The sequence below is a fragment of the Bos mutus genome, chromosome 4, assembly GCF_027580195.1.
Source record: "Bos mutus isolate GX-2022 chromosome 4, NWIPB_WYAK_1.1, whole genome shotgun sequence".
Classification (NCBI taxonomy): domain Eukaryota; kingdom Metazoa; phylum Chordata; class Mammalia; order Artiodactyla; family Bovidae; genus Bos; species Bos mutus.
In genome coordinates, this window is record NC_091620.1 from 54,462,706 (window position 1) to 54,489,725 (window position 27,020).

At 38.4% G+C, this 27,020-nt stretch overlaps 1 protein-coding gene across 6 annotated transcripts in view; it reads right to left on the reverse strand.

The window, feature by feature from the left end:
• Positions 1–27,020, reverse strand: part of PDE1C (phosphodiesterase 1C) — a 539,682-nt gene that overhangs the window by 103,662 nt on the left and 409,000 nt on the right. For all 6 annotated transcript variants that reach the window (XM_005889124.3, XM_070369504.1, XM_070369502.1 and 3 more), the window contains 6 exons: positions 25,046–25,228; positions 23,992–24,058; positions 18,177–18,293; positions 14,686–14,826; positions 4,358–4,458; positions 1,358–1,486 (listed from right to left, as the gene is read on the reverse strand). In XM_005889124.3, coding sequence (XP_005889186.2) covers positions 1,358–1,486; positions 4,358–4,458; positions 14,686–14,826; positions 18,177–18,293; positions 23,992–24,058; positions 25,046–25,228 — 738 coding nt within the window. The remainder of the gene's footprint in view (positions 1–1,357; positions 1,487–4,357; positions 4,459–14,685; positions 14,827–18,176; positions 18,294–23,991; positions 24,059–25,045; positions 25,229–27,020) is intronic.

Sequence of the window (27,020 nt, forward strand, 5' to 3'; positions counted from 1 at the left end):
CGTTTTTGCCCAAGGTCATGTTTCCCTGGGCTGCATCAGGTGACTGAGGGTATCTCTTCCTGGGAGACATGGAACTCCTCTGATGGCTGACTGTGGCTCAAGAACTTCCTGATAGCCTTGCTGAACTTTCTTTAGGATTCATGGAGTTCTAGAATGCACCTACCCAACTTTGCCTCCCTGTTTCCCTCCCTTGGGATAAGAAAAGTAAGGAAGAAAGGAAGGGAGGGTGGGAAGAAAGAAAGAAAGAAAAAAAAAGGTAATCATGTAAGCTCTGGAGCACTTCATTAGACTGTCCTGAGACCAGGAACATACAGGATCTAAACAAGCACAAATCCTTCAAAACCAGGACAGATCTGAATATGTGTAAAGCTGTTCTCTGCCATATTCAAATTTTTCATTATACTTTTACAAACATTTAAATTGGATAGAGGGCTCCTTTTTCTGAAAGCTTTGCATTGATTCACTGAAATGCTCTGCATTTTTAGATGCTTCTTAAATCTACCATTTTCCAATAAAATCCAAGACAAATACTCCTTTAGGTTTTAATGAACTAGAGCTGCATGGAAACTAATAGCCAACTCTTCCTGAATATCAGTTTCCGATTTGTTTGTTCAGAATGGCTTATTTCTCTGAATCCTTGTATAACGACCCAGAGATATTCAATAAACAACAAATTGTTTAATTAAAATACAAGTATTATTTGCACCACAGTAGATTCAGAAGCTTTTAAGCATTTAAATGACTTTTCCTACAAGTTTCGAAACATCTTGACCCTACATTAACAGCTACAATGATCCACAGGCTTGCTATATGTATCACAAAGTGAATTAAGCATTTTAGATGGATTTTAGCATTTATTATTACCCTAACCAAATTATAAGGTAAATGTTATTATAAATTTTCTATAAATTAAATTTTTAAAAGGTGTAATGGGGTTGAGTAGCTTCCTAAATGAGATAGCTAATAAATGATTGTGTATTCAAACTCAGCTCTACCCAAGTAGAGCTTTGACAGAATTCAAAGGTGACAGAATTAAGTACTCATGATTATTTTAAAGTGTCAATTTCCTTAGCAAATTTTGAAAGATTTTTTTAAGAAGTCCAATCAAAAATAAAATGACAAAAATATGTTAAATGAAAAAATTCATTTAAGATCAAAATACTAGTTTCTTAAGGTAACCAATAGCAAATATGTCCAAAGTGCCTACAATATATTTGAATATTTGTGTCAAGAAAAAAAAAGAGAAATAAACAGCAAGAAAAACTTCAGAGTATTATTTTCTTCAAAACAAGCACACTTCATCTCATCTCACCACTCCTTACCTGGCTTCCAAAACTCTCTTGTGGCTCATCCTTACCTCCAGTCATCCTTCGAGAGGTTGATCAAAATATTCATTTCCTCATCCTCCTGTAGAAGGCGATAGGCTGCACTTAAATGGTGATTTTCTAAAACAGACCTATCATTGTACAGAATCGCTGGGTCAGACCTGAACAGAAAGCCAAGAAAAATAATTTGGGATGTTGAACAGCTGAGATTTTTCAGGTAACTCTCCTAAAGATAGAAATACAACATCTTTTTATCCTATTTTAGCAATTAACTTGGCCCCATGTCATTTATATCAATCAAAAAGCTAACACCAACACTACAATTTATCAATTGATGTTTGTATGGTATTGAAATGTCAATATATGGATATTATTTCACATGTGATATCCAACTTGAGAACTCTCTAAAAGTTATTCTATAATAAGATCTCAATTACCTGTAGTGGTAGCAAAGGTGATTTTTTTTTTTTAAATGCAGGTCATGTCAAACTTCCTTATATTTTCTGAAATGATTATTTTTATTTTATTCAATGAGAGAATGTGTTCATTTGTTTTAGTTGTAATTCTCTGAACACATACCACCTGGAAGGTACAGTTTGCAAGTTCTTTTGTTAGTAGCTTGATCTTAAAATTTTGCCATGTGAAAGTCATACATGGGAAGTTGAGAATAAAAAATATAAGGGTTATATGACAATTGTTAGTCGCTTCCTCAAACAGTTGAATGACACCAACATAGGGAGGTATACTATTTTAATACATTTAATTTAATGAAACTTTAGATTATTAGAGCTTGTTCATTTCTCATGAAGGAAACTGAGCCCCAGATATATACACTGAGAGTCTGCAGAGCTCCACAGTGGCTTTCAGGGTTTGAATAAAGGCAATGTATTCTGACACTTCAGCCATTTCCCCTCAAGATAACTTCCAAGTATCATTCACATTCCAAACTTTGGAATGTATGTAGAATACCTTGAAAGTGTTAGGCTCAACAGTCTGCCCATCGAAGAGCAAAGAACCTGGTCACATATTTACTTTCCTAAACAAGGATCTCAGAGGCAAAGATGCTATGGATAAAACTCAGTTAAAGAAGATGAAAGTTTAAATGTCATTCCAAACCAAGCTCAACTGAACCCTCTGGAATTTTCCCACTCCAGTGGAGATAACACAAAACAAGCAAATCCCGAGGAGGTGGAAGATCTAATCTTAACATCCATTGAGTAAGTAAGGCACCAATTGATGTGTATTTTGTGACATTAAGTTATTTTCTAACTACTGTAATTAAGCCATTTTCCTCTGAGTTGTGACTAGTTTTGACATTGCTCTCCAGCCAAGATCCAGGTACAAATGTTCCACCCACCTCTCTTCCTTCAGCAGGTGCTATTCACCACCATCTCTGTCAAGGCTCCACTGGCAGATACCTATTAAACAGAGATGCTCTGTGGAATCCCTGTATTCAAAGGTCTTGCAACAAAGCTACAGAAAGCTGCTCCACAGCAGCTGAGACACTCTATGAGGAGGCAGAAAGCAGAAAATGAAGCATGTGGCTGAAGACCTTTTGTCCACTTCCATTCTATTGAAATGCCCTTCAAAACAAGAGATCGGATGATATTGTCTTCTTTTGTGTGCCCCATAATTAAGTGCTGGCTTCATTAAACACATGTAGAATGACTTAACAAACACAAATATATCTGGAGTGTGCACCTGCCTTTCAATACAGCAAGTATTTTAGCGTTAAACTCAACCCTCTCCACAATATTCTTTCTCTGTGTCTCACTGCCTTTTTCCAGTTCTACCTTCTTTTGATTTCTATGTCAAGATCCAATTAATCCTACTGTCAAGAGTCTCTCCAGTTCTACATCATTGTCGTAAGAGAGGTTAAGTTCTTAGACCAGGAGAAGGCAGATAAGGTTTTACCCTAAACGGAAATGACAATTGACTGTACTGCTTGCCTGGAATTCTGTGCCGAGAGGAATACTAAAGACAAATCTGCAGTTTGGTAAGAAAAAAATTACCAAAATCGATTTGTGATGTCTGTTACAATGAAGAGGTTCTGAGGGAGGCACCCGGACCTATATTTAATATGCCCCACAGAGGTTTGTGTCTACCTGTGAAGCTCCTTACAGAGGGTGCAAAGTGGCCTACAAAGAGACCACCTAGCTCCCAAAGCCGTGTGTCGGGGAGTGACATACCCCCTGAATAGGGCAGAGATGAAATCAGGGAGGATGAGAAAAGCATCAGCAGAATCCCTGAGGTCAGAGGGTAAGATGGCTCTGCTATTGCTAATGTCAAGAGAATTACTTCAATCCTTGCCTGTCCTCCCTGATTTAGCCTACATGGTATCTGCACCTTTAATGTAAATTTTTTCACCTCCTATTAGAAATGGGTACAGTACGCATGGTTAGATGGCATCACCAACTCAATGGACATGAACTTGAGCAAACTCTGGGAGATAGTGGAGGACAGGGAAGCCTGATGTGCTGCAGTCCATGGGGTCACAAAGAGTTGGACATGACTTAGGGACTGAACAACAACAAAGAATATGCATAGCCCATACCTACATAAATAGCTAGCCTTGGACTAGAGAATAGATCTTCCCTGGTGGCTCAGGTGGCAAAGAATCTGCTTGAGACGCAAGAGAAGTGGGTTCGATCCCTGGGTTGGAAAGATCCCTGAAGAAGAGAATGGCAACCCACTCCAGTATTCTTGCCTGGAGAATTCCATGGACAGAGGAGCCTGGTGAGCTACAGTTCACGGGGTCGCAAAGATTTGGACATGATTGAAGTGACTAAGAGAAGTATATCCATATTTAATGTGAATAACATAGGAGAATCAGGAGCAAATGGTTTCTTTAATTCTTAGGTTTTGATTGAAGCTGACCCAGCTGATCTCTTGTTATATAAGTTCATTTTATTTTTTCTTCAGAAACTCAAAATAGAGCCACCATGCAAAAGAAAGGTGGCTGCCCCTCTCTGACTTCCACACTCTATCCCTGACCCCTCTTGCCTCTTTTCCAAACATTTCAACATCCTCACCGGGTCTGAATGTGGAAATTGTTGGTGGTTCCGGTGTGCTCATAGTCATGGATGGCAGCTGAGAAGATTATAGCAAAGATCTCCAGCTCCGTCAGCCAGTTCTGAAAAGGAGATTACAGAGCAATCACATAATCTGCCTGCTTCTCAGACAAAGTCTTCAGCTTGCTGACAACACACCCACATTGCTGCCTATCCACCCTGCAGCTGGCAAGCTGTTGCCAAACACGAGTTTCTGACAGACAGAAATGGTTGGTTTTTTTTTTCCCTTCAGTAAGGAGACTGGGGAATGTGTGATTTGAAAACAGCCTGCCTAGCACGGTTGAGGGAGCTAACTAGTAGGTTTTTTTTCTTTTTTTCAAAGAAGCAAAAATAATGAATGTGAGACTTTAACAGTTCTCATTCCATCCTTTACCAAATTTCAAATAAAGTTCCTGAGTAGACACAGAAAAACAATTTTAAGTTTCAACACAATACCAAAGCTAAGAGTAACAGATAACCTAGTGCTTATCCACTAGAAGATGGATAGTAGATACAGTGGAAAGACAACATTTGGTCTTCTGCCAAATAATGTTTGGTCTCTGGGTTGCAGTCCACCAATCTATGTTTGAAGAAACCTGTCCCCATCCATGTTACCAAAATTGGCTGTAGTTCAGTGGTCTTCAAAGTGTGTTCCCTGTAACAGTAGAGTTAGAATCCTGGAAGATTGTTAGAAATGCAAGCCCTCACCCCAGTCCCACTGGGATCAGAAACTCTGGGTTGCAGCCCACCGATCTGTGTTATACTAAGCCATACAGATAATTATGATGCATGCTGAAGTTTGAGAACCACTGCTCTGTTTGAAGCTCCCTCGACTGACTTCTATTTCAGAGACTCTGGATTCACTGGTGCCTCCCCTCCCTTCTGTAAACCACACTGCCTGATGCCCATAGGATGGAACATTTGTACTGTCAGCTCACCCTTTGGTATCACTGCTTACTTTTGTACTAGTTGAGTTAATGATTACAAGCTTCAGTGTGATTTATCTCAAATGCAATTTTGACAAATTGTACTTATTATTATAATTATATAATAAAATATGACCTAAACCAATAAAATATAAACACAAAAGGTTATGTCCATAGAAGTTCAATGCTTTGCACAGTCACTAAAAGAACTGGTGTCTTAATAGGTATGATCACTGGGAAACAGTAGAAAAAATTATAAAAATTTAGGGAGATTCTGCACTCAGTTTTCTTCATGAAATCTTTAAGTTCCCATTCCTTTGAAGAAATAAAACTAGAAGTCTTAGACAGAGGCAGGGTTAAGGTATTGCAAATATGAGTACCTAAACTGGAGGAATTCAGAAAGCAGCCGGGGACTTCCCTGATGGTCCAGTGGTTAAGACTCCACACTTCATTGCAGGGACATGTGTTTGATCCCTGGTTGGGGAACTAGGACCCCTATGCCCCACAGTGAGGTCAAAAATTTTTTAAATAAGTAAATAATGTAATTGAAATTTAGTTTAAAAACGAAGGCAGCCTGGGTTGTCTATTAGATATCAGTGAATACAACATATTTATTTGATTTGTTAACAAAAATGATTTAAAAGCAAACAGGTTAATTTCTAGTAATTCTCACTAACTTTTTTCCAATTAATTACTAATTTTGGTCTTCACCTAACTACTGAAATCATTGTCTTCTTTGAAGATAATAACTACACTGAACTACCAATTTTGGTGATGTGGATGGGGATAGGTTTCCTCAAACATCAGCAGGCACAAGGGAAAAACAAACAAACTACATATAACCTATGAAGAAAAGACTTCATAGTTAGGGAAGGAATGAGCACAGAAAAAAACTCAGGGAAAAAACTGTATTTTAAAAAATGACTTGTAGCAGAATGCAGCATGAAATGTCAGGAAACATTTTGGCATTCTTGATAATACATCTCAAAAAACCAAACTAACGCACCATGAACAAAAAGACGCAAGGAGAAAAGAGAATAAGGTGAAAAATCAACAAAATTAAATGAAAAAGATTGGCAAATAAAATCTTGACAGTGACAAGAAAACAGTAAAACTATCCTGAAAGCAGCAAGGACATCCTCCTCAGGGTTAACACTTAAGGGAGCTTCCCTTTGTGTTCGCCTGTTTACACAAAGAAACTCACGCAATACACACAACTCCATATAGGTAGGTACTCTTCATCCCCACTTCACAGATGAGAAAACTGAGGCTAGGAGAGGTCCAGTAACTCACCCAAGGTCCCAAGGCTAGTCCTGAGACAAGCCACACACTCCAGAGTTCTTACTTTATATTCTCTAAGTCACTATTCCTTTGGGTCACTGTTTATATGTTTACTCAGTTTTTCATAAAATTGCATAGTTATGAATTTATATTACAAATATTCTTGATATTTTTCATTCACATATATTTTTCTTATTTTGGCAATGTCTTTCTTTTCCTCCCTAACACCCTGTCCCTGCTTATTTATCCTAACTTCCTCCACCTATCTCCCCCCCACCAACATATCTCTTTCTCCAAGCTCATGTCAAGTTAATAATTTAACATTTTAAGATAAGATTATGAATGGGAGACAGTGTACCAGCTGAATCACAGAGCCTCAGTTCAACCAGCAGAACGTGTCTAAATAACTACGCAATCACAGTTCTCACAAATATCAGTGTAACTCCCCTCCTTATCCAAATATACTGACAAAATTATATCTTAAGTATAACTTACTTCTAATAAATCAAAACCAACAACTATTAAATGAACATACAACAAACTATTAAACACATAATGAAGCCTGGACTGAGCAAGGATAGAATCAGGCATTTTCAGAATGAACAAACGTACCAGTGGCAAAAGCTGATTCATTGTAAGTAAGGAAATGATTCCCTTTAGTGGAGCAGGAAAGTGAAAGTGAAAGTGAAGGTCACTTAGTCCTGTCTGACTCTTTGTGACCCCATGGACTATATAGTCCATGGAATTCCCCAGGCCAGAATACTGGAGTGGATAACCTTTCCCTTTTCCAGGGGATCTTCCTGATCCAGGGATCGAATCGGGGTCTCTTGCATTTCAGGCGGATTCTTTACCAGCTGAGCCACAAGGGAAACCCAAGAATACTGGAGTGGGTAGCCTATCCCTTCTCCAGCAGATCTTTCTGACCCAGGAATTGAACCAGGGTCTCCTGCATTGCAGGCAGCTTCTTTACCAACTGAGCTGTGAGAGAAGCCCAGTGGAGCAGGAGTGAGGGTTGATTAGGGCCCTGTGATGACAGGCATTAAAAGCCAGGATGAAGAATACAAATCAGGTCTATTAGGCAGTGAAGTTTACATGCAAAAGATAATATGTTCAGCATGCTATTGAGACAGAGACAGGAAAGCAGAGAGTACAAAGGAAAGAAGTAAGACCTCTACTTTTGGATTGAAAAGTCCTTATAGGATGAACAGATGGTATGGAACTAGAATCCTTACAGCTGATCAGCTCACTGAATGCAGGTGGCCACAAAGAGGTTGCAATCCAAAGGAGGTTGCATTAAAGATGATCCTGGAGGGACAGGGTTGGGAGCGAAGTGGGAAGGGGGGTTTACGATGGAGGGGACACATGTATACCTATGCAAATTCATATTGATGTATGGCAAAAACCATCACAACATTGTGAAGCAATTATTTGCCAATTAAAATAAACAAATAAATTTAAATTAAAAAAAATTTAAAGATCCTGACATTCCTAGCCTGAGTGGTTAAAAAAATGGTGGGTGGCATTAGAGGGTAGCATTATTGGAAACAGAGAGTGGGAAAAGCTATTTTGTGGGAAATATTCATATTTCAATATAGTTTCATATTTCAATATAGCTCAGATTTCCTTGCTTCTTCCAAATTCAATACTGTCAATCCCAAAGGTTTATGACAAACCATAAGAAGTCAGAAATTTAATTCCCACGATAATTGTATTCCAGATTTATCAAACTGTGACAAGGTGTGAGTAATAGACCTTTCCAGAATTTCCGTCTACAAAATATGAGTGTCCCAACTAATTCGACGACAGGGATGCCTCGCCAATGGGTAAAGGTGGATTTTGAATTATGTTGTGTATGACTCAGGAGAGCAAGCCCTGCTTGTTTGTGGGCTGGGAGTGGGGAACAAGTAGCGGGCTGTGAAAACCTGAAGGAAAAGACATGGATAATTTGTCATTGCCAGAGGAGACATTATTAGCAAGTTGTAACTTCAACAGGTGAACGACAGAGTTTCTTTAGTAGTCTGTTTCCATCTATCGGTTTTCTCTTGCTCCCTTAACTGATTACCACCCATGGAAGGCACACACTCCTATGGGTTCGGTAGGTCAGAAGCCATCATCGTGCGGCTGGATTTTCTGGTGAAGATCTCACAGGGCTGAACCAAGGCGTTGGCAGGCTATGTTCCTTTCTGGAAGCTCTGTGGAAAACACATTTCCAGGTGCCTTCAGGGCATTGGCAGAATTCATTTCCTTTCCATGCTTTCCACTTGGCACCTCCATCTTCAAGTCAGCAACAGCTGATGGAGTCCTGCTCACCTTCCTTCTGCCACATTTCTTTTTTTAAAGATTTTTTTTTTTTTTTTTTGATGTGGACTATTTTTAAAGTCTTTATTGAATTTACCACAATACTGCTTCTGTTTCCTTTTGGGTTTTTTTCGGCCATGAGGCATCTGAAATCTTAGCTCCCTGACCAGGGATCAAACCCACACCCCCTGAAGTGGAAAGGGAAGTCTTAACCAATGGTCCATCAGGGAAGTCCCCTGACACACTTCATGAGTTTTAAGGACTCATGTGATTACACTGGGCCCAACTGGAGAATCCAGGATCAACTCCCTATTTTAAGGTCCTCTGATTAGCACCCTTCTGTATGTGCAGAACCCCTTTTGCTATTTAATATAATGTATTAAAAAATGTGACATCAGAGGGCAGAGGTCATGGGGCCCAAAATTATACTGACCATAAACCCTAATAAAATTACTTGGCACTCTTTAACCAGGACGCTGTTTACATGTCCTTAGTGTGTCCCTTATAAATATGATAATGCCATTTATAATCAAAAAAACAAGATACACATTTCTCTTTTCTTAAAAAAAAAAAGCAAAAGAAAAATTAATGGCACCTTGCCTAATAAAAGCAATCAATGGGACAAAGGATAGGCTTGGAGTTTGAAATCTTGTGATCTAACTCAAAAGCAGACTAGAGCTCGGAGTCTGATTCATATCTATTCAATCAACAACTCTTCAGTCTAATTCTGTTCAAGGATTTTCTTAGATGTGAGCAAAATCATGATGAAAAGATTCAAGCCTCACTAGGCATCTAGGCTAAGCAATAATGAGTAATATAAACAGATTACAATGAGTAACACGGTGGATGCTGAAGCCCAGACATCACTTTATCAATGGGATATTTTCATTCCCTATGTGTCTTATAGTTTATAAAACTGAAATGATTTCAACCATTTTCTCCCACTTGGTTTGTAATGAAAGGTTAGAGTCACAATATGCTCTCCATTCATCAGAATGCTTCCTACTGTTTTCGTAAGCTTGCAATGAAAGAAGTTTGTTTTGAGCTGCGTTTCTAAGAGAGAGTGGGCAGGAAGTAGTTTCTATATTTAAGAATTATTCTGAATATGGCCTGAATTGATAATGAAAATGCAATGGCAAATGAGCTCATTCAAGAATAGTATGCAGTACGTCATGATCATTGGCTGCTATGAAATAACATCTATGTTAATCTATGTTAATGATAACTTACATTAGCATAAGTGCTTGGGAGTTTTTCCAGATGGCTAAAAAGACTGCCTATGATTCACCTTTATGTCTCCATAGTACACTGAATGCAGTAGGTGCTAACTACGTATATGTCAAACAGATGATTTCAAAGTATATTTTCATATCCATTTTAATCCTCACCACACGAGCATACTAAGGTATAAGAATGTCAGGGCTTTTTTTTCGCCACCAGCATTGCAGAAGCATGGCTAAATATTAACATTTAAATGCATGAAGTATTTAAATGTTAGAAGTCAGACTGAGACCAAATCCTGGCTCTGCCACTGTATTAGTTTGCTACAGCTGATATATAAAAGCGTCACCAACCAAGCAGTTTAAATAACAGAAATTTATTTTCTCAGAATTATGGAGGCTAGTAGTCCAAGATGAAGGTTTTAGGAGGGTTGGTTTGTGGTGACAGCTCTTTTCCACCTTGCAGAGGACTCCCTTCCCCATGTCCTCACATGCTCTTTCCTCAGGGCATCTACATGTCTGTGTCTTAATCTTTTCTTATAAGGAATGCCCTTCATCTACCTAAATTACCTCTTTAAGTGCCCTATCTCCAAACAGAGTCACATTCCGAGGCACTGGAGATTAGGGAAAGGGGACAAAATTCACCTCATGACAGAGACTTGGCGATAGGACAACATTAACTCAGTGTGTTTCCTCCTATTTGCCCACGGGGTTTGTACCACTTTCTTGTTGATTTATATAATCTGGATCTTAATCCTTGATCTCTATATATGTTCCTCAAGTACTGACTTAATTACAGTGATTTTTTTTTATCCTACAGGTTTTCATTTTCATGTACTCAAAATAATCAATATTTTGTTATATAACTCATATTTTGAGGCTTAAGAAAGGATTTTCTTTTTCAAGGTTATAAACATAACTTCATATTTTCTTCTAATATAATCAAAAATTTATGCTCACATCTTTAATTCATTTGTCTGATATTTGGTGAATGATTTCAAGTAGGATAAAAACCATTGCTTTTTTTTTCCCCCCCAAATGAACCGTCCCCCAAACATTTTCGGAACCAAGTAATTTTCCCTCTACTAGTGTTTTCTATAGATGGGTCCTCACTTTCTCACCTGCAGGTCTGTCCTTGTCATACGTCAGTCCATGTTCCATCCCCAGCAAACCACGGGGACTGATCCTGACAAGGGCACCAATGACTCCCAATGTTGCCAAAGGCAGTGGTAGCTTCTCTGTCCTCATCCCGCTCAACATTTCGGCAAGTTGCACACAAGTCACAGCTCTCCTTTGGAGCTCTTTTCCTTGGCTTCCATAACCTCACACTGTCATGGGTTTTGTCCCAATGATACTGGCTACTCTTTTTCAGTTACTATTGTTGGCTCTAATTCTTTGTCCTCATTTTATTGTTTTTGCACACACCATTTTTGAAATATATATTATAGTTGTAAATGATCTGGATGAACAAGGGCCATATAAAATCTCCAAGGCCGAGTTTCTCAAAAAAATCTCAAGTTACTTTGAATGTTAATTGAGTGGTTAATCAAATGATATCCTCTAAAGGAAACTATCCAAACTAAAATGGTGAAGTAATGAGCTCCATTTTAAACTTTAGACTGCTCCAGGACTCACTTTACAGTGCCTCTGTTTCTCTATTCACACCCTTTCTTCAGACCATGTCATCTGGTTTCATGTCCTTAAATAATATTGATATGCCCCTGAGAGCCTAATCTGCTTGTCCATCCCTGACTCCTCCCCGGAACTCTAGACCTCTTTGGTTTTCTTCCTGCTTAACATCTCCACAATGATATCTCATAAAGATCTTAAATTCAACATGTCTGAATCAAAACTCTTGACTCCCCTTCCCTGAAAGCTTCTCTCATCAACCTTGTTTATCCAACCAAAAATCTAATCTGTCCTCTTGATTCCCTTCCTTAGTATCTGAAATCCTATTATACCATCCAATTCTTTCAAGTCTACCTCAGCAACAGGACATTTGGTCTCTATACCCCAGGAAGGTCCTTTCTCGTCCAAACTACCATCATCTTTCCAGGAGACTTCTGCACACTCTTCCAACATGATGCCTCAAGACCCATTCTTCACAGTAATCCTTTTCTAGCCTTTACCAGATCATCACACTCCCATGGCAAAATGCTTTAACTGGCTCACACTGCACTTAGAATAACACTGAGACCCATTAGCCAAGCCTACAAAGCCAACTTGGTCTGTACGTTACATTCTCATGATTTTTTATTTTATAACTAGAAGTGCGTACAATTGACTCCCTCCAGTCATGAGGAAGTTGACTAATCCTGCACTAATTCCACTGGCATACCTTCCTTCAGCTCTTAGCATGACTCAAGCCTAAAATCACAACTGTCTCAGATTAAATATTACCTCTGGAAAGATGCCTTTCCTATCTCATAAAACTTAATTTACCCTGTGTGGGTCCCCTGTTCTAATCCTCTGCAGAATACTAGCGATATTTTCTTCTTTACTTTTTCATTGGTCTTTTACCTGTAACTTCTTACCAGAATGCAAATTCTCTAAGAGCTACAATGCACCCTCATCCTCTTATAAAGTACGTGGCACATAGGTAAGTGCTCAATCGATATTTGGGTTCAGTTTTTAAAACTTCAATCAATTCCATGGATATATTTGTCTACTTTTGCACACTGTATACATTGCTTTACTATAGCTTTAGCAGATATTTTAACATCTAGTAGAGTAAGAACTACCCCATCACACACACTGTCTTTTTCAAAAGTGTTTTTTCTATGGTTCTTAAATATCTATTTTACGTAAATTTTAGACTCAGCTTATTATTTTGTATGCTAAATCCTTTCAGAATTTTTACTGGTATTGCTCTGAATTTATAAAGATGAGTTTGAGAAAAATTAACATCTGTTTCATATTGAGGCTTTCAATTAAAAACATGGTATATTTCTTCACTTATTTAAACATTATTTTCGTGCCCTTTAATTTCAGTTTCCTTTTCATTAATTTTGAAGTTCTTCATGGGTAATTTGTAGGTTTTTTAAAAACTGTTGGGAATGTATGTTGGGAAACAGTGTATAAGACAGTTACTTTATCCATATCTTACTGAGCCTTTTACTTGATCTAATAATTTATAGGGTTTTGGGTTTATTTTTGACAGATCATCAAATTATTTTCATAGAAAGCTTCTTCAATTTTTGCAGATACCATATGGCACTGATTGAGAATCTCCAGAAAAGTGCTCACTAGCAATATTAATGTTGGATTCCTGTTTTGCTCCTTAATTTCATGGAACCACCATAAACTGATATCTGCTCTAAATTTGGGGCAAAAACCCTTTATCATATTATACAAGGTTCCTATGTAGAGTTTCTAAAATTTTAAAAACACCTTTTTATATACTGTTTTTATAATTGACTTTATAATAAAGAAAACATGAAAACTGCTGAGAGGTTAAGGGAAATCTTACAGAGTTTAAATAAGAACAATTCCTAACTGTTGAGCTTTCTTTATGAGGTAGAGAGAGCATTCATACTTTTGATACTTTATTCCCAACTGTCACAGTACTTCCACAAGACAGAATATTTTTCACAATTTTAGAAATGAGGAAATCTTGACTCAGAGATTCAAGCAATTTATCATAGGTCACAAACCTAATAAGCAATTATGTAAGGATTTATACCCAACTATATCTAGCTCCAGAGCCCACACTCCTCCCACTGTATTCCATATTTAATATGAGATATTAGACCAAGCCTCTCAACATGCCCTAGCAGAAAAGATAACAAATGTGTACTGGGTTTATGGGTTAATTAATAACCACACCCCCTAAATGTCTATCCCAATGTCAATTGTGAAGAAGATTTCAAAGTAAAAAGGCATAAAGATTTACTACAGAGATCTAACTGTCACTAACAGCAGTATCTTTAAAATGAATAGTTTATATTAAGGCAAAGAGGGCAAGAAGTACATGACAAAATTGAGTAGGTTTGTTAAAACAATGAGTTATAGATCAGAGATTCAAAAATATCTAAAGAGCTAAAATGTTGGATCAAAGCAAGAAATTTCCAAATGGTTAGAGGTGAAGCTTGACCTTTAGGTTCGAAAAAATCAAATGCACATAATAAACAAGATGGGAATAACCACAGCCCTTGTAAAAAAGATCTATTGGTTTAAACCAAAAGCAAATTGTGTATAATATGATTCCCGAGTATATTCAATTCAATTTCAGCATGCATGGATATCAATGTGATTGAACACAGCAAGAGATTAATAGTACCACTCTCTATATCTGGAAATGCATATTTAGTTATAGAAATTATATTTAATTTGGCCATAGCCTAGTAAGGATACAAGTTACTACCGGATTTTTTTTTTCATCAAGTCCAGGATGCAGAAAAAGTCACAGGCAATAAGGAATTCCAACACTCTCCATGATTGGGTTAGATAATTATTGGGGAATAGGAAGTCTGTAAAACAATACATTTCTTGTGGGCTCAACCTCACCAGAATAGAAACAGCCTCCAATTAAAAACAAAAGTCACCGTCACATCTTTGTGTAATCTGAGTTCCTATCTGTACTTACTGCTACTCCCGTCTTATAGAGGAGGTAATGCACAGTCTGTGTGACGTCAGCAGCGTGCATCAAATTATGGTAAGGATTTTTGTGCTTGCTGTATCCCACTTCCAGGGCCTCCACAAATGAGACAAGTGCAGAAATGGGGATCTGAAAGAGAGTGGCAAGGTTAATTGGCTAGTGATTTAGTAGCTTTGAGAGACCAAAAAAGTCTAAGGTATTCTAGCTACTTCTTTCTGAAAGCATTAAGAGAGCACACAAGGACACAAGAATTTTTCAAAGTTAATGAAAATCACTGAACAAAGTATTGGATAATTTGAAAATCTAACAGGAAGTCTCTGGTCTGCCCTGCAAATTGTTCTTTGTTCTCCAGTTCAGAGGCCCAGGGTAATGACAGGATCATCTCAAGGACATTGAGGGCAAAAAGGCAGATGTTCACTTAAATCTCAGGCAAAGGTTCAAGTCTTTGTTTGTTAAGAAATAAATGAACAAATACTACGCAGCATCTTATTTACTTGTGGGAAAACATAAAGTACACAACGATTTAAGTTATAAAAAGATTGTAAAACAAATGCAAGCCTTCTGAAAACGGCACCCTTTAGAAGGACTGATGGGTACACTGGACAGTTGAGAAAAAAAACAAACTACAAATGATAGCCTGTTCTATAACAGAAACAAGTTGTGTTCTTGTGTTTATTACTTGGCAACTTATTATTATGCTCAGTCGCTCAGTTGCATCCGACTATTTGCAACCCCATGGACTGTAGTTCATCAAGCTCTTCTGTCCATGGAATTCTCCAAGCCAGAACACTGGAGTGGATTGCCATTTCCTACTCCAGGGGATCTTTCCAACCCAGGGATCGAACCCCTGTCTCTAGCGTCTCCTGCACTGGCAGGCAGATTCTTTACCAGTTGTGCCACCTGGGAAGCCCAACTTACTGGTGCCTTGCAATCTGGAAAAATATTTCCAGTTATCCTAGCTGCTTTCTGTCTCAAATATGGGTAATATACATACCTTCTTTTTCTATTTGGCAGAAAGTGAACAACTGCAAAATGCCTATACAAAATAAGGGGCCTTGGAAAACATTCATTGTATTAGTTTTCTGGATCAATTCCTTGGTTTGGGGTAGATTATCAATTGTAAGATTGGGGGAAAAATAAAGTATGTGTTCCAGGAGACTAGAAATCACATTCATAAGAAAAAAATAAGTGCTTCATGAGAATCCGTATTATGTTCTTCCTTGGGAACATTGCTCCATATTTACTATCTGTGGATTAAAAAAATTTAAATATAGCCTTTCAGATGTGAGAGATTAATTCATTATCTTTTTAAATTGAAGATCCAATGAACTTAGATTCTTTGAGCTGTTCATTGGCGAGCTATGGGCCACTGAAATGCTAGATAAAGGTGTGTGCATGTGTACTGGAGCTTCTTTTGAGGTCTTGAGCATGCACTGGATCTTTAAACAGGCTTCTTTCGAATTTATTTTAATAAATAACAGAAACAAACAAAATTCCCCAAAATAGATAAAACAAAATTTTTGAAAAACAATTTCTTTGTCAAGTCTCCAAGACTCTGAAATTACTAGTCTATTTCATTCAGATTTGTTTTTATTCTTTTCCAATCTATAATATTTCTATTTTAAAAACATAAGCCTTAAAAGCCTGCAATTATGCATCAGTTTGATGATGGGAGTGTCCAATGAGACCAGTTCATGTCCCATTCTCCACTGGCTCAGTCAGTGAAAGATCTGCCTTTTGATCTTATGAAATGAACCACAGTAATAGATCAAGAGAAATATGACTCTCCCCCACCATCCTCTTCCTCAAGCTATCTGAATACTGTTTTGTTGTGTTTTGTTTTCATCTTCCAGCATGTATGCCTGACAAAATAAAACCCAAGACATTAAGCTGACAGGATGAAAACTCCATTCCAGGACAGGGGCCAATAAAATGGGATTGGTCCCGACTCCTAACCCATCATCGCCCTCCTCCTCTTTGATCGTGACCAGTAGCTCCTAAACAAGAAGAGAATGAAATGAGTTTCGGGTGGAGAGAGAGGAAACTTGAAAAAGTGGCCATTTACTCTTTCTCCTTAATATAAGGGACTTTAAAAGCAAATCCAGGATTCCTGGTGGGCATGAGTGGAGCATGAGAGCTCTATACTCCCCTCTAGCAGGTTGTCCATCCAGCCCTTGCCAAGCTGCCTAGCATCCATCTGGAGGTTGTAACATGGCTAGTCCTCCTGCTCACCACCTCTGCTGGTGCCTAGAATTCTTCTGAAATCCTGAAACCTGTCCATGATGTAACTAAGTCTTGCTTCAAAATGTTCCTTACACAGAGGTAAGTGTGAATGATGCCAGTTCTTGAGAACTAGAGTTAGGTGGGGATCGTATAACTTTGGGTAGACCTGATGTTTGACCAGGTATTTTGTAATACACCACTGGAAATTTTGTTGTAAGAAAGCATAAGATTCATAGTTATTGCTCTTATTGAAATCATTGGACTGGCATAGTGAGTTCTATCCCTTCTAGGAAAGCAATGTCTTTTCCCAGATGGGATCGTCACAGAAAGGTAAAGGTCATTGCTCAAGGTCACATAGCTACTGGGTCAGAACTGACATCAGGATCCAGGTGATCTCCTGAATCTCATTCTAGTGTCTGGTCTACCAGACATGGTATTAACCTTTGAGTGTCAAACAGGCTTCTGATGCAAAAGAAATTAAAGACCATTGTCATAAAGTGCTAATAACTATGTAATAAACACACTCCCAAATGTGCAGTCCTTAGGAAAGTGATAAAGAATCATGCTGCCCAGACAAATTGATACTTTATACAGAAAAAGACCTGCTTCTGGAGACTCATTCGTTGATGAGAGAAATGTGAGGGGCATGATACGGCAGTGCCAGCAGATAAAGCTCGGGTTCTCTAGAGAATAGGACCCCACCTCCAGAATCTGTGGAATTAGAAGGCTGAGGAGGTGGAACACTGGAATGGGCTCATGCTCTTAAAGTTGAAGAATTAATTTAAAACATAAATGGCTGGGAAATATCAATGATCTATCATAGATGATAAGTGAGAGTATTTGTGTGAATTTGAGCCAAGTGGCCGAAAGAGAAGTTCATGGAGACAATAAATGCACACTCTATCTCCATTCCTGTCTCCTTGCTGGTGGTGGTCATTAGTACACAGAGTCTGGCTGAAAGGAGAACTGTAGGCAGAGCAGGCAGGTAGGTCTGGTTCAGACTTCCAGCTGTACTTCTAGGAAGACTGGGATCTAAATAGGTGGCTCCAGTCTCTCCCTTGTTGATGAGCTCACCAGGCAAGGGAATAATGAAAGCTCCCCTCAGTGTGGAGTCTGTGGCAGTGGCTTTCTGAACATGTCACCCCAGAGCGGCTTTCAGTCTACATTAGAAGGATTCTCTTGGTCTTAGCCCAAAAGTCCTGCAAGGCTGGACAAATATGTGCAGTTGTTTTGTTTTGTTTTAATTAGACACTGACCTTGAAACGGCTGATCAGATCATAGCGAGTGAGTAACTCATAGAAAATGAATTTCAGTGCATGGTCCCCACTGGCTTCATTGAGGGAAAAGACATCAAAGGACCACTTGTCCACATCCTACAGGTCAGGGCAGAAAGAAAGAATTCATTAGTTGATAACCACTTACACTTATCTCCCTACTTTGGGGTTTGCCTGTAGCCCTAACTTGGTAATTCACAATCTAAGACTCTAATACTGTTTCCCCTCTCAAACTTTTTCCAATATGGCAATCCTACATAGCATTTGCTGATAAAATATGAAATAGCCTTATTAGTAATAACAAGAGCTATAATTTACTGGGTACCTACCTAGGCATTATGATCAATGATAAATACATAACTCATCCTGAAGACAAGTCTGCTGCTGCTAAGTCGCTTCAGTCATGTCCGACTCTGTGCGACCCCAGAGACGGCAGCCCACGAGGCCACCCCATCCCTGGGATTCTCCAGGCAAGAACACTGGAGTGGGTTGCCATTTCCTTCTCCAATGCATGAAAGTGAAAAGTGAAAGTGAGGTCGCTCAGTTGTGTCTGACTCTTTGTGACCCCATGGACTGCAGCCTACCAGGCTCCTCCCCATGGGATTTTCCAGGCAAGCGTACTGGATTGGGGTGCCATTGCCTTCTCCGAAGACAAGTCTAGTGGTAGGTATTATCAGTCATATCTCACAAATAAGAAAACTGAGAAGTTAGCTAATTTCCCTAAGATTCATAGAAGGCAAGTGTTAGGAATACATGTGGGGCAAAAACACAAACACATGTTCAACTGAAGTTTAAACTCAGGCTCTTTCCATTAACCTTCCATTGCAGCTGCTGCTGCTGCTAAGTCACTTCAGTTGTGTCTGACTCTGTGCGACCCCATAGATGGCAGCCCACCAGGCTCCCATCCCTGGGATACTCCAGGCAAGAACAATGGAGTGGGTTGCCATTTCCTTCTCCAGTGCATGAAACTGAAAAGTGAAAGAGAAGTCGCTCAGTCGTGTCTGACTCTGCGACCCCATGGACTGCAGCCTACCAGGCTCCTCCGTCCATGGGCTTTTCTAGGCAACAGTACTGGAGTGTGTTGCCATTGCCTTCTCTGAACCTTCCACTACTTCTGCTGAATTCCAAAATTTTAACTGACTTCACAATAACTTTCCTACCCCTAACCAACCCTGTGATACCATCTACTGACTTCCTCTTAGTCCATTGTGGAGAATGTTAACGCACTTAAAAGTGTTCAGAAACTTGCATGATGAAGAATGCAAAACAATGTGTCACCTCAAGAATCTAATCTGCTAAGCTGAAACCAAGGACAAAGCCTTCATTTCACGGGATGGAAAAATGTTATCACTTCTGAGTCACTGATCTGAGGACTGAGTCCTCAAATCTGTAAGTCACTTTGCTGGAAAATATAAAACTAAGAGCTAAGCTGAACACACTCCTCACACTCTACTCTTAAAGTTCAGAGTTTTATTTGTCCATAAAATGGTAAACACTGTCAAATATGTCTTTGACTTATATATAGCTACTTGTGGATGTTATAAACAAAGGCTGCTTAAGAAATAATTAAAGCAATAGTCATTTGGTTTCTCAGCATATCAAGAGTTTTATTTCAGTGGTTAAGGAAAGTGTACTGCCGTGAGCATGCCAATAAGGATGCATGTGAGACCACACTGAACCTAAGCTAGGTGTCAGATGGTCTCCTGGAAGAGATCTTGGCTTTCAGAAACTGCTGGACCCATTGACTCCCACATCAGCCTTCACTGCATTCCAACATCATCTATCCATCCCAATCCTGTTCCTCTCCAAAGATCCCAGTCATGAAGATCACCCTGAGATCATGAAGGGTCTCTCTCATGGACACCAGGGCACAGGGAAACCAACTGTATATAGGGAAAACCAAACATTCCCAGAAAGGTTTCAAACAGATTGTTTCAATTCACATTTAGTAGTAAACCTCACCTTAGCCTTCAATAATTTCTCCTCCATTATAAAAAGTAAAGAGCCACAAGGGCTAAACATTTTCTGTGCCAGGCACAGTAGGAACTGTTGATACACATTTGCAAACCCTTATAACCCTAAAAACTTTCTCCAGTTTCATAGATGGCCACCCTAGAGAGATGAAATGAAGTGTCTAATGCCAATACCAGGCAATAACTCCACTGATGCCCCAGTGGTAGCATTACTGACAGATGACATTGTAAACTCAGTGAATATGTGCTGTGACCCAAGCCTTAGGCCCTAAATACCCCCAAGAGTGCCTAGGCCACAGACAACGGAGCCATTTAAGATTAATCCAAGACCCAAGGTTCACCTTTAAAGTGAAAGTTGCTCAGTTGTGTCCAACTCTTTGTGACCCCATGAACTATACAGTCCATGGACTTCTCCAGGCCAGAATACTGGAGTGGCCTTTCCCTTCTCCAGGGGATCTTCCCAACAAGGGGTCAAACCCAGGTCTCCTGCAATGCAGGCGGATTCTTTACCAGTTGAGCCACAAGGGAAGTCCAAGAATACTGGAGTGGGTAGCCTATCCCTTCTCCAGCAAATCTTCACAACCTAGCAATCGAACAGGGGTCTCCTGCATTGCAGGCAGATTCTTCACCAACTGAACTATCAAGGAAGCCCTAAGGTTCACCTTGGCTACCAAAATTGGCACTGTCATATGACAGCCATTGTCTAGCTAATAGTCCTAAAGAAAAGTCCACTGACAACTCAGTAGGTAGGAAAACATTTGGACACATCTGACTATTTTTAATCCTCTTCACTTAAATGAATAAAAGAAGAAAAAAAGCTATCACTGGAAATGAAGAGATAATCATAGTAAAAAGTCAAGATTTATTCTGAATATTAGACCTTAGAGAAACAGAAGGATGGATACTGTGAGAAACTGTGAGATGGATAGTCTCTCTAGCCCCTCATTTTTGGGAGACTTTAGCTCATATTCTCAAATTTCAGTGTTCTTTAGAACCACCTGGGGTGCTCAGAAAAAAAATGTTGATTCTTTGGTGGAGGATTCTGAAGAATCCTGGCTTGTGGCCTGGAATATGCATTTTAACAAGCACCTAATTTAACTGCCTTAAACCAATCTTCTCTTCTTAGCAAATTTGGCCCAAGCACTAGTCCTGTGAATTTCCTATTAGTCTAACGTGAAGGGAGCCTGAACCTCCTTATTTCCTCCCACTTTAAACCTGGAGTCTGTCCAGGGTGTCTCTTCCTGAGTCACACAGCATATGCCCTTCTAAAGAACAGCACAATTCTCCATTTCTGATAACCCCACCTTAGAAGATTAGAGATAAAACCACCCAAATTAGAAGCTAGTATTCACTGCATGGAAACAAATAAAAAGAATAAAAGTGCAGCATATTTCAAATTTAGAGATTGGTGGTGGCTAATTATTCTCTTCCTTAAATGTTATTTTGTGCTATGTTCTTACATTAATCACAAAGGTTAAGATGACAGTAGCAGGATGATTATTTTATTAATTGTATTCTCTCAGGCTTTTGGGAAATTTTCTGTAACAGAAGAAAACAATAGCGATTCCATATAAATTGCTGGCAGCGGAGTGAAAAATAACCTTTTTCTAATAACCACTATGTAAAAAAAAAAGAATCTATGTCATCTCTCCAGTTCAACTCCAATCCACTGAAAATAAAACCAGAGTCTAGGGACACAGAAAAATATTACATTGTAAAAAGGTCTTGAACTTCCACGGTAAACAGAGCATACAACCAAGAGAAACAAGAGCTTTAGCCTTCCGCACGTATTAGCAAAGGTGTGGAGAAGGGCAGCAATTCAGAGTTAGTATTCATTCTGAATCATCAAGGTAACTTTCCCCTCCAAAAGACAACATGTGTGCTTCTGAGAATTACTTTTCCCCAAGCATAAAATAACAATTCATGCACATCACAGGTTGTTTCACATTTCTTCAGTCATTCTGTATAGAAAAGAAGCTCCAATTTGTAAGAAATATTTTCATAAATTTCTTAGTACCCATATAACCACCTGTATTTATTTTCACGATAAAGGAAGAAATTAAGGATAAAAGATGCTTTTAACATTCCTAAGACTTTCACTGAAGGTTTCAGATTCAATTATGAAAATCAATGCAACTTCACAGTGGGTGTTATGAAACATCAGATCTTATAAAGTGGTTTCACAGATTAAATAAGAAATGTTGCTGTGAATTATACAATGATTTACTAAGCATTAGAGTTGGGGTTGTAGAGGAGGGAGAGAAAACATGTGTCTTCTTGCTGTATCTTTCCTGAGCACCCTTCCTGTCCTAGATGACTTGACAAGAGACAGAAAATGGTGAACTGAGAATCTGAATACAGAGTTTCCCAAAGTCAGCTAGTGAATGTCCCTGAGACAAGAGAAAGGGAATCAAACTGGCCCTAAAGAGCTCTTTTTTGACATTAAATTGATCTGATTCTGCGAATAGGGAATTTAAATTATCTTCTGAAAATTCTATCAGGGATACACTTTTCAGGTTTCAGAGAAAGATTAAAATATCTTTGTAGTTGCTCTTCAGCCATTAAGTCATGTCTGACTCTCTGCAGCCCCATGGACTATAGTCTGTTAGGCTCCTCTGTTCATGAAATTCCCCAGGCAAGAATACTGGAGTGAGTTGTCATTTCCTTCTCCAGGGGATCTTCCTGGACCAAGGATCAAATCCATGTCTCTTGCATTGGCAGGCGGATTCTTTACCACTGAGTCACCAGGGAAGCCTATTTAATGAGAGTCAGAATGCTGGAACCTCTTTGACTAAGCTGACATGACTCCGTGTGTAGGCACCAGGCAATGTCAACCAGTTCCGTGATCCTGGGCCTTAGCACAGCCCCTAAATTTAAAAGACCAGTGAGCCTGAATCTACACACACATACAAAAATACATCTACACAAGGGCTTCCCTTGTGGCTCAGTTGGTAAAGAATCTGCCTGCAATGAGGGAGACCTGGGTTCGATACCTGGGTTGGGAAGATACTCTGGAGAAGGGAAAGACTACCCACTCCAGTATTCTGGCCTGGAGAATTCCATGGACTATATAGTCCATGGGGTCGCAAAGAGTCGGACATAACTGAGCGACATACACTTTCACTGTCAAGGCCTTTTAGAGATATTCTATACAATTCCAAGAGCTTGTCTGATTGGGAGTCATTCTGTAGGATTTAAACTCTTTAAACTCAAGCATTTTGTGACTTTCCATGGAACTTTCAGGTTTTGTGAGAGTTCTGGGGAAACAGTAGGATACATGAAGAGGACGAGGGTTCTGGAGAACGTACTTTCACACATAAAATGTAACTGAGAGCTATCTATCTGCCTATAACTCTGGTATCAAACCTTAGTTCTGTCTCTGCCTTTTTTTTAGTCTCACTGAGTCTTAGTCTCTTCATCTACAAAATGTACATAGAGTAGGTAAGAAGATAATGGTAGAATTATGGTCACAAAAGTTCCTCCTAATGTTGGACATTTATAACCAGAACAAATTTGATCTCCTATGGCCAAAGTCAGACTGAGTCTCATTATGCTAGATCACTGTACTGATCACCAAACTACTCCAAGAGAGCAGAAAGAAATGAAACTACACAGAATTCCATATTTTTTTTTTAATGGCAGTACAAAGGCTTAAAAATTAGCAATACTGTTACTGAACAGATAAGAAAAGATAATGAAAGAAAAAATTCAGGAATGATTGGGAAAACTATAAATGAACTGTAAATGAAAACTCATTTTCTAACAACAAATTTAACTTTTTATAGGGCAGCATATACATTGTAAGACTTTTTTATTGGTATTACCTTTAATGCTTCAATAACAGCTGGTGGATAGCTCAGTCCAACCATGTTTGATGTCCGTCTATACATTCTGGCAAAGTCAGAAGGAAAAAAAATACAATATTATATCTTACAAAGAAAAATTAGCAGGCCACAAGTATTACACAAGTATTGACAATTAATAAGAAGTCGTATCATCTGATAAACCCAAGGAACCTAAAATTTATTTTACAACCTTTCTCATAGTCATTCAAGGGGCTTAAATGTTCAAATCAAATGAAATTAAAGCAATCCCAAACATGTAAACCATTAGAAACAAATAAACAAAAATTAAGTCTATGTGACCCAAATGAAGTTATTAAAATGGGTCTCCTCTTCGGCTGGAAGTGAATTATAGTGTAGCACAGATAGTATGTAATGTATTATTTTATTCTGAAAAAAGAACTCCTATGGGGGACCCATTTAGGAAAGATTTTTGTTTAGAACTAAAAGATTAAAGAGAACTCAAAAAGAGAACTAAAAGAACTCAAAAACTAAAGAGAAAAATGTCCCAGGTAAACTTTGAGCCAACCACAGCATTTCTAAAACTCTTAATTGTATACTAAGGATTAAAAGAAGAATAAATCAATTTCTGGAATCTATTTCTCGGGATGGGGGCGATTTAATTTCAAAGAGCAAAGTGACTTACAAAATTGGAAAGTGTCATGGGGAACTCAAACCCCTTGACTGAACTTCTCCCTGGATCAATACCCTCACAAAGCATCTTGGACCTCTTTCCAATGTAGACATCATCCATGTATGTCAAATAATGACGATAAGATATGTCTTTTTTTAAAAATCAGAGGCTGAACTCAAACTAAGTCTTAATGTGAACAAAAAGAATTCCAAGCAAAGGCAAAAAGCTTGTGCTAATGATGCTGCAGAGATACGTTTTCCATCTCTTCTTATTCAAGACTGTTTCCACCCAGAATTTTTAGTATTTATAAAAATACGAAACCTACATCAAAGCAAAGTCTTGAGTTATTAGAAACCAGTGTCCCTTTCACTGCTTTGGTTACTGAATGACAGATATCTTTACCTCTCCACAAATATCCCAGCCTGCACTGCATGGACGATGCTCTTGAACCGCGGCTTCTCCTCGCTTCTTCTGAGCATCATCCCCATCTGCCGTGTGAAGGTGGAGGCCAGCCAGTCTCGGACCTCAGAAGGCACTGCATCTGACTGAATGTCACTGAGCTCATCCTCCGTATCCAGGAGTCGCCTGGACCCAAGAAACAGAACCACGACACAGATTAAATCTGAAGTTAGAGCTCCCTGTTCAAAGCAGCTGTTCCTTCTCTCCAACCCACCTGAATACACAGGTGCAAAAAAAACCATAATAAGTGGGCCACAAAAACATCCAGTACTTTTTTGGGCAAGGCTTGTGAAAGCCCAGCATTTGTGTTTCAAGGTGGTTTTCTCTACCAGACTGGATAAAGGAACAAAGGAGTCGGAGAAGGTCAAACAGTCTCCATCTCAGGCTCTGTGGGCCTGATCCACTGCACTCAGGTGTAACCAGTATCGTGATTCCTTGATGATTTGTGGAATTTGACTGGAATCTAAACCTCTCATTTAAAATGCATTCACAAGATTTATTTCATAGATGGCCAAGTGACATTATTTTGTTTGAAAATAATGGCACTTAAAAACTACAGACAACACTGTGGCAGATTTATGTTGATGTATGGCAAAAACCATCACAATATTGTAAAGTAGTTATCCTCCAATTAAAACAAATTAAATTTTAAAAAGTGATAAACAACAATACTGTATTACAAACTTCAAAGCTCTGAAGATCTTAGATCTTAACTGTTCCCACCACAAAAATAAATAATAATTATGTGATGTGATACAGATGTTAGTTAACCCTACAGTGGTAATCTTATGGTAGTAAATAAATAGAACAACACATTGTATACCTTAACTTTTACAATGTTACATGTCAATTACATCTCAATAAAACTAAATTTTAAAAAAGAAAAAAAAAAAAAAAAAGACTTTGCAAAGTATTACCCAAATCACATCAACTCAGTCTTCTGAAGTAATAAACCCAAATGGCAAATACTCATACCCTCTCTAGTTGATACGACATTACAGAAACTTAAATGTCTAAATTTAAGCAAAATTTCATAAATAATTCAGTTCTTTATTTGAGAATAGTGATTTGGCATGTGTGCTTAGCAGACTTTTCAGACCTAATCATGGATTAGGCTAGAACAGAACATAAACAGCAATAAATTACAATACTGTAAAACTTTAAAAGTTGTATTTTATACTTATGTTAAGCCCTACTAAAAATAAGCAGTAAAAACAGGTGTCAATGAGTTTTTTTTTTTCTTTAGATCCTCCAATGAAGGTAAGGGAGAAATATACAACATTTAGTAAAAAAAACAAAAACAACAACAACAAAAAAAACCATGGTATCAAATTTCCTTAAATTAGGAACCAAGCGTATCACCAAAAACTAAACCACACAATTCTTAAAGTACTGGGAAATCCTATCAGATTGAAATTTGGCATAGAAAAGTTAGTCATCAAAAATACTAATGGTGGAGCTTCTCTGAACTAGGTAAAACCAAGAAAAGCCTTTCATATTTACCAATTCAATGTTTTTCAAAGAAAAGCAAATTTTTGTAACTGGAAGTGCTTTGGTACTTATGGATAATTCAAGTGAAAAGAGTCTTCTAAGAAAATCAATAACATATCAAAGGATTGAGGGAGGAATATTGGGTGTTTAAGAAAACAAATGCTTCTTCAACCCTTCAAAACCTTCCGTTTACACATGGACATCATGAACTAAAACTTGAATGCAATTTTTAGGCTGAGATGAATAATATGTAATAATTCCACAAGAACTCCACATTTGATTAGAAATTTAGTAATCCTTTTATAAATGAGGATGTACAGAGGATATGTGATATCCAAATCTACCCCATTTGTGAAAACTAAATCTCAAATCAAACCAATCATTTGAATGTTACCACCTACTTGCCATGTGGGACATTTCAAAAAGT